The 8,237-nt window shown below is 61.9% G+C and overlaps 1 protein-coding gene across 1 annotated transcript; it reads left to right on the plus strand.

The window, feature by feature from the left end:
- Positions 1–219: 219 nt before the first annotated feature.
- SLC25A10 (solute carrier family 25 member 10) lies at positions 220–7,640 on the plus strand. Its single transcript, XM_006064210.3, has 11 exons — positions 220–860; positions 2,781–2,900; positions 3,444–3,558; positions 3,638–3,686; positions 3,920–3,961; positions 4,777–4,820; positions 4,938–5,008; positions 5,251–5,343; positions 5,619–5,696; positions 6,232–6,288; positions 6,374–7,640. Exons 1-11 carry the CDS (start codon positions 768–770, stop codon positions 6,473–6,475), a joined length of 864 nt encoding a protein of 287 aa, XP_006064272.1. The 5' UTR covers positions 220–767; the 3' UTR covers positions 6,476–7,640.
- Positions 7,641–8,237: the final 597 nt, after the last annotated feature.

The raw sequence follows: 8,237 nt of genomic DNA on the forward strand, positions 1-8,237 counted from the left end.
CCCTCACGCCCAGAATCCCCATCCTGTTCCGCCTCAGGGTAGCTGCCTGGGGGCTGTCTGGTCAGAGCTAGCCTAAGGCTGGGGGTTCGGGAGGGATGGGTAGGCGGGGCGGCTAGTCTCCGAATTGCCTGTAATCCGCAGGTTGTAATCCGTGGAGGTTTTCCGCTGCCTGCGCCGCGTGGGTGGGAAGCCGGGTGCAAGTTCCGGGCCGCGGCAGGGGCAGGGCGCTTATGGGAGGAAGGCCTCTAGGAGGGGTAGGCTGGCCGAGCGCCCAGGCTACTCGGGCCGTGACCTTTGCAGACATGCCTTAGGCGCCGGGGCCGCCCCGCGGGCTGACCGGCGCAGGATAAGGGAGGCCGCAGGTCCCTGAGAGGAACGAGGAAGGTCCACCTAGCAGGCTTCCTGCGGAGGTCCGGCCAGTGGGGGGGGTCCCACTGAGCGGCCTCCACTGGGGCGGCTCGCTGGGGCCCACCGCTTTAGCCTACCAAGCCGCGGCCGCTTTAAGGCTCTGGACCCACCCTCGGACTTGGGGGCGGGGTCTGCGAAACCCCGCCCGTTAGCTCCCGCCCCCGGGCCGCGCGGGTGCATTGGTTGTCGGCGGCGAGGGCGTCCGGCGAACCTTTGAACGCGCGGCGGGCGGCTACGAGGACCGGGCCGGGGTTCGGTACCTGCTGGAGCGGGGCCGGGCCAGCGTCTGGGTTTCACAGGCCGGGTCGGGGCCGGTACCTGCGCTCCTTGGCAGCGGCGGCGGCGGCGGCGCCCGGGCCATGGCGGATGAGGCGCGCGTGTCGCGCTGGTACTTCGGTGGGCTGGCGTCATGCGGGGCCGCCTGCTGCACGCACCCGCTGGACCTGCTCAAGGTGAGCACGGCTGTGGGGAGGGCCTCGGGCCGGGCTGTCGCCCCCGCCCGGAGGCTCTGCGTGGAACGGGCGGCAGAGATGCCCCTTGGCCCCCGCTCTGCTACCTGTGTGACCTTGGGTTGGTCTCCCTCCCAGCTCTCCTGAGGGTAGTTCTCAGTGAGCGCAGCTGTCGGCACCCCGGCAGGACCACGCGCTCCCTCTGCCTAGTGGGTGCCCAACAAACACACTGGTAGACGGAGGAGGGATGTGGCCGGCACCCCGGCTTTGGGCTGCTTCCTCCTGGGAGGTAGGTGAGCATCTGGAAGCCATGATCCCAGCCTGCGTGCAGGTCCTGCCCAATGAGGGTGATTGTTTCTTCCATCGAGAAGCAATCACACTCTTTCTACATTTTTTTTTTTTAATGCCTATGGGGCAGAATAAGACAGTTTCCCTTGTCTCTGAGGCAGACCAGTTTTTTGCTCCTTTCTCACCACAAACAACAAAGAAAGGCCAGAAACTCAAAGCATATTTTGGCAAGTGGGCCCTGGGCCACAGTACCTGGGCTGTGGTCTTGCGGAGGCTATTGGCAAGAGTGGTCACTTGGCCATCCCCTTCCGTATTCCCACCCAGAGCAGCCTGAAACCCATGCTGGCCCCCTTGGAAGGATTGGCACCTTTGTCTTGGGCTGATCCAACCATCCCTCAAGCTTCAGCCTGGCCACCAGGAAAGGCAGGATTAGTAGACATTGGGGGTGGAGCTGAAACTGGCAGCCCCTCCAGCATTTCAGAGACCTGGGAGAGTCCTCTGTGGCTCCTGGTAGCTGCCAGGGCCTGTGACGTGGCCTGGCCCAGCAGGGCCAGGTATTAAGGTGCTTTGGGTCTGTAGGAAGAGGAAACCTTTCTCCTGCACGCTTTGTTTTACTTTCTGCCCATGCAGGTCCCTGTGCCCTCCCCCACCTCCCCCATCACAGGCCCTGGAGGGTCAGACTGACTGTCGGCCTGGGAGGTAGAAACAGCTTTCAAGGACTCTTGGAGCCTTCCCTGGCCCCAGGCCAGCCTTTTCCCGTGTTCAAGTCTCCTTTGGGCGTCACTGCCCCTTGCCCTACCCCCAGGTGTTATTTTGCTGCAGCACACTTAGCGTGGGGGTGGGAGTCTGGGAGGTGGCTGGCCACAGGAATGTGGCCGCCCTCTGGCCCAGGGAGCACATGGCCTTGGGCTGGGCTGTAGCAGGCAGTGTGGGCAGCCATAGAGGCCTCCAGCAGAGGAGGCCCTGGCCAGAGTTTTTAATCTCTCGGCATTGTCTTTGGAAAAAAAAGTATCTTAAAGCTCCTTGATCTCTGCCTTTGCCCCTCGTCTTGGCTGAACCCTCACAGTGGCTTGCCTGCATGGGGTGCTGCTGCGTGGCCACCCTGCCCCCAGACTCTAGGTTCCCAGCTCACAGCCAAGAGAGACTAAGGCAGCAGAGTCAGTAACTTGCCCCAGCGTGTCCGGTCAGGACGTGTAGGACCTGAGATTGTGATGCAAGAATGGACTCCGAAGTGCTCCTCCCCCTGGGTGCCCCACGGAGCTCCACCCACCTCTCCTGAGTCTCCCCTGTTTCCTCAGGACATCTCTGAGTCCCCTAATTCTGTCCCCCTTGGGAGGCTACCACGTGGGGCTCTGGAGTCTCCCAGTGTCCTCATCTAAAGGACGGGGCTGATGACTCCGCCCCAGGGCAGCTGGAATTGAGCTCCCATATTGGCTGGCGTTGTCTCCTGTGAGGTGATCGAGTGGAACAGAGCTTGGCGCCAGACGCCCCAGCTGGTGCCTTAGGAGGCCTCAGTTTCCTGTCTCTCAGCACAGGCGCTGGTAGCACTTGCGAAAAAGGGCTTCAGAGCAGAGCTGGCTGGGGCAGGCTCCAGGCGGGGTGCGGCTCTGAGCGGTGGGAACCCGTCCCCCACAGGTGCACCTGCAGACGCAGCAGGAGGTGAAGCTGCGCATGACGGGCATGGCGCTGCAGGTGGTGCGCTCTGACGGCGTCCTGGCACTCTACAACGGGCTGAGCGCCTCCCTGTGCAGACAGGTACCTCTAGGGGGCCCCATCTCCCAGGGTAGTGGGTGGGTGGAGGCTCATGGCCAGCGATCCCTTAGGTCTTGATCCCAGAGCCCACTCTCAGCCCACGGAGGCGGAGGGGTCGCTGGCCTCCCTCCTGCCCACCATAGGTGCCCTTTGGGCCTGGAAGTTACTCTCTCATTCTCAAGACTGCTTACAAGGACAGAACTACAAGACCTGGGGGGCCAGCAACCACCCGGGGTGGGCACAGGGCATGGCTTCTGCCTTGCACAGAGTTGGCTCAGCACAGCTGGCCCGAGATCTCCACCTACAGGTGGGGAAACTGAGGCTTGCAGGGACATGATAGGGGATGAGCAGGGGTGGGGCCTGGACTCAGTCAGCCCCAGGTGTTTTAAACGGCTCAGCTGCTTGCTGGCTGTGTGGCCTCTGGAAGGTTCCTGGGTGTCCCTGTGGCCCACATGGTGATGTCCGTGCACCGGAGGGCCAAGGATGTGGGGGTGCCCAGCGCCATCCTTCCTTCTGGACCCTCTGAGCTGGGCCCCTTCTCCCCAGATGACCTACTCCCTGACTCGGTTTGCCATCTATGAGACCGTGCGGGACCAGGTGACCAAGGGCAGTGAGGGCCCCCTGCCCTTCTACAAGAAGGTCTTGCTGGGCTCCATCAGCGGTGAGCAGCTGGGAGGGAGGGGGTGGTGCAGGTGAGGCAGGAGGCATTGCCAGTGGTCACGTGTTGGCTGTTGTGCCAGGTTGCATCGGCGGCTTTGTGGGGACCCCTGCGGACATGGTCAACGTCAGGTCAGTGCGGCCCTGAGGCCAGGGTCTTGCTGTCCCCCAGCGGGGCCAGGTTGGCTCACTAGGGTCTCAGTGTGTTCAGCCTAAAACGTGTCACTCAGATCTTGGGGTCCGCGGTGCAGGAGGGTGGTGCTGAGCCTGTGGTGGGGCAGCCCCGGGTGGGGCCAGCTGCTCACTCCTGCTAGGGCCTGTGGGGTGTCTGGCCCTGCCCCCTTGAACTCTCTGCTTGTTTTCAGGATGCAGAATGACATGAAGCTGCCCCAGAATCAGCGCCGAAAGTGAGTCGCATGGTGTGCCCAGGGGTTTGGGGGCCAGGGCTGAGAAGACCCCTGAGTAGCTCTGAGGGACCCAGTGGGGACTCCTACAGGCCACCACACCTGTGGGGTCACGTGGAGCAATGGGGTAGCTGGTGGATGTTGGAATCATACATCGTGAGGGGGTTTCCAGCATCTCTGGGTCCTACCGCTGTGGAGCCGGACTGGGAGGTGGGCAGAGGCTGGTCACTCTTTGCTCCCTCTTGCACCTGCACATGCTTCCCGGAGGGTAAGCTAGAAGCTTATGTGGTCTTCAAAAGGGTTTGGGAGCTGGGAGGTTGTTTTTGTGATAAAACATCATATTGTGTGAGATCTGAGACACCGTGGGTTCTGAGACCCTGTTTATGGACAGACACTGTAGTTAAACCCTGGGTGCCAGCATCAGCCAATTCAGGGAGAAGTGTGGCCCCAGGCGATCCCATTGTCCGCTCTCTGGCCGGAGCATAGGCCGTGGGGAGGGCAGACTGAGTAGGTTGGGAAGGGGACCTGGCAGGGCGTCCCATCCTCCTGCCCTCGGTAACAGCCTGCAGACATGACCAGCCTCGGAGCTGGCAGGCCCCCCAGCGAGGGGGTTTTCCTGTGGAACCCGGGGGATCTTTAGGCCCTGAGGTCCCCTGAGCAGTGAGACCACTCTGAGCTCTCAGAAAAGGCTGATGTCCTCTGGCCCTGTGATGCTTTGGGTTCCTCCTGGCCTGTGATGGGGGCATGGCTCTTCATGGGGAGGATCTTCCTGTGGGAGCCTGTGGTCAGGGAGAGCCTCACTCTCTGTCCCTTGGCAGCTATGCCCATGCCCTGGACGGCCTGTACCGTGTGGCCCGAGAAGGTAAGACAGGAGGTGGAGGCCTGGGACAGCCTCCAGGTGGGACCCAGTAGCGGGCCTTGGGGGAGTCTAGGGGGGTGCTTCGGGCTGGGCACCCAACCTCTCCTCTTCCCCCGACAGAGGGTCTGAAGAAGCTGTTCTCAGGCGCAACCATGGCGTCCAGTCGAGGGATGTTGGTCACCGTGGGCCAGGTAGGATTTTGGCTTGGGGTGGCACTCTCAGGCAGCATCCGGGGCTCAGGGGCCCGGAAGGCAGCGGGCACTAACACACGTGGGGCTCAGGCAGGTCTGGGCCTCGTCTGTCCGCCCCCGTATGATGTCTGTAGATGACCCACAGAGCAGGTACTTGGTCAGTCCAGTTGGTGTCGTTGCAGGCCCCATCTGCTTTCCCCTGGGTTGTCCCTCGTGTCCTGACCATCCCCATTTCCTAACAGCTGTCCTGCTATGATCAAGCCAAGCAGCTGGTCCTCAGCACGGGCTACTTGTCTGACAGCATCTTCACTCACTTTATTGCCAGCTTCATTGCCGTGAGTAGTGGGGGGTCCCTGACCAGCCTTGGCAGCTGGGGGCACCTGGGCGGAGCAAGGGCTCAGAATGGTGGGAGGCTTTGGTGAGGGTGGTGGCTGCCCCTCTCGGGCTCTGCATTAGTGAGAGGAGCCCACGGATCCCCAGAGCCCAGGCTAGGACTGTTCGTGTTGTCCCCATGGCCCTGGGGACACCTCCTGGGGGTCCAGACGGGCCTGCGGAGGGGAGGTAAGGGGTGCCCTCCTGGCTGACCCATTGGTGACAACTTGCCTTCCAGGGTGGATGTGCCACATTCCTGTGCCAGCCCCTGGATGTGCTGAAGACCCGGCTGATGAATGCCAAGGGCGAGTATCGGGTGAGTGGGCTTCCCACCCTGCTGCTGCCGGGTGAGCCTGTGTCCCTGGGCCGGGGTGCAGACAAAGCTGTGTCCCGCCCAGTTGCCCAGGCCGCCTGGGCCCCGAGTGTATTTTTAAGTCAGGTTCTTTGACATGGTAACAGAGGCAGCCTGGTCTTAGCAGGGTGGCAGGTCCAGCGCCTGGGGCCAAGCACCTGTCCGGGGCTCCCTCCATTACGCATGGTATCTTCTGTGTCTGTGGCAGCCGCCCAAGAACTATGGGTGCCTGGCGGGTCAGCCTGGCCCTGGTGTGCTTTTAAATTCTAGTTCTGCCTGGCTAACGGGTGAGGGCAGCCCTTGACCTTTGTGCCCACCAGCCCTACTCCCCGTGTTAACCTTTCAACTTTCGGGCCTGCTGCTCTGTACGCTTACGCCCACTATCAGTGTGACCAGCTACTGGCAGTGGTGGTGGGGGAGGGGGATAAGGTGGGGGGGGTTCCTGCCTTTTGAGAAGCAGCTTTCCATTTTATTTCATTATTTGGTGTTTTTTTTGCAGGGTGTTCTGCACTGCGCCATGGAGACAGCGAAGCTGGGGCCGCTGGCCTTTTACAAGGTTTGGGGCCAGGGGAGTGCAGGGGGTGTAGGGGAGGGGCTCTCCCTCCAGGGCTGTCTTCATGCTCCCCTCCTTTCTCCCGCAGGGCCTCGTGCCTGCCGGTATCCGCCTCATGCCCCACACCGTGCTCACATTCGTGTTTCTGGAACAGCTTCGCAAGCACTTTGGCATCAAAGTGCCGTCCTGATGTGGCGGTGGGAGCAGCTGGGTCACGCCCAGCCCCCTGCGCCAGTTTATTCCAGAGTGCCAGAGGGTTGGCAGCTGAGCACTGCCCTGAGCCCAGCACCTGCCCACTGTGCTCCAGCCCCCTCCTCCCTGGCCCAGGACCCCCACCCCAGCCTGCCTGGCCAGCCCAGTGACCGTTGCCCCCTCCGAGCTGCTGGCTTCACCTCCACCTCCCGCTGCCACCACTGACTCTCCCTGCACACAGCAGTGACTCTCAGAGGGTGTAGGCCCCGGGTTGGGTGTTCTCTCCCCAGGTAGGCAGTTAACCCTGGAGTTGGGAGGGGTGGGCTGGCCAGACTTTTACAGTCTGGGGTCTCCAGTCCCTGAAGTCTCTTCCTTTCACGAAGCCCAGGACCCCCAGCAGCTCCCACTGAGGACCCGGGTGGCGGAGTAGGGGGTGTGAACCCTCAGCACCACCCATCGAATGGTGTGTACACTTGCACTTTCATCCCAGCAGAGGGACCATAGCTTTCATGATGTTCTTTAAGGCAGCTGCGCCCCACAGCTGCCAGGTCAGGGCAGAATGAGCACCCAGGAGGAAGGGCCTGCGTGTGACCCTCGGGCACCCCACCCACCCCTCCTGGTCCAGCCCACCCCCACTGGCTTTAACAAGTGAAAGTGAAAGTTGCTCAGTCATGTCCGACTCTTTGTGACCCCATGGACTGTCCAGTCCATGGAATTCTCCAGGCCAGAATGCTGGAGTGGGTAACCGTTCTCTTCTCCAGGGCATCTTCCCAACCCAGGGATTGAACCAGGTCTTCTGCATTGCAGGCATATTCTTTACCAGCTGAGCCACCAGGGAAGCCCAGCTTTAAACAATTAGTTTCACCAAAACCTTTCAGCGCCAGGAGGCGGCTTCTGTCTTCGGGGCTGTGCAGCGACCCCTCCCGGCTCCCTGAGCAGGAGTGGCACGTCCACGGGGGCTGACTGCACAGCGGTCACCTGCAAGGTCTCCAGGAGCTGGTCAGCCAAAATGCCCAAAGCAGCCTGCAAATGAGGCTGGGGGCTGCATCTGTCAGCCTCCCCCAGTCACGTGGGCACTGTGCCTCTACCCCACACCCCCAGCAAGTGGCCAGCAGTCCCACATTGCCCTGCAGGGATGTTAATAAAGGACAGTGAAGTGCTGAGTCTGGTTCTGCATCCAGGCCCCTAACTAGTCTGCCTTGCGGTCAGGGCCTATGAGATCCTCCTTTGCACCTTCCAAAGAGGGCTCTAGGGTTTATGGAGGGGCAGGGTCCAAAGCAGGGGAGAAGCCACAGCTCTGACTGGATACACTGGGATGGCCTGTGGGCAGAGGGCTGGGGGAAGAGCAGGGCATGGGGCTGGTTGAGGGACTCGTCAGTGTTGTGGTCCTGGATCCAGGTCACCGTGGACCCGCCACCCAGGGCTGCCCCTTCCCAGCAGGCACCGGCCACTACAAGCCCCCCGAGACAGTTCCTGTGGCGGGGGCAGGGGGGTGGTGCTGCAGCCTGGTCTCCCTGGAGGTGGCCCCTTGAGTCAGAGCCCTGGCCTTTTGGATGCTGGCCTGTCATGCAGCAAACCCAGACTGGACTGGCAGACCCAGGTTCTGTGGGCTACAGACCTTCAGGCTGGGGCAGGAGCTGGTGTAAACACCACCAGTGACCTTTTGCTATCCCAGGACAGGTGGAAGCTACCTTGGGGCTCCTGCTGCCCCAGTTGAGAAAGAACAGATACGCCCCAGGCGGTTCAGACATCACTGCCTC

The sequence above is a fragment of the Bubalus bubalis genome, chromosome 3, assembly GCF_019923935.1.
Source record: "Bubalus bubalis isolate 160015118507 breed Murrah chromosome 3, NDDB_SH_1, whole genome shotgun sequence".
NCBI classification, from domain to species: Eukaryota; Metazoa; Chordata; class Mammalia; order Artiodactyla; family Bovidae; genus Bubalus; species Bubalus bubalis.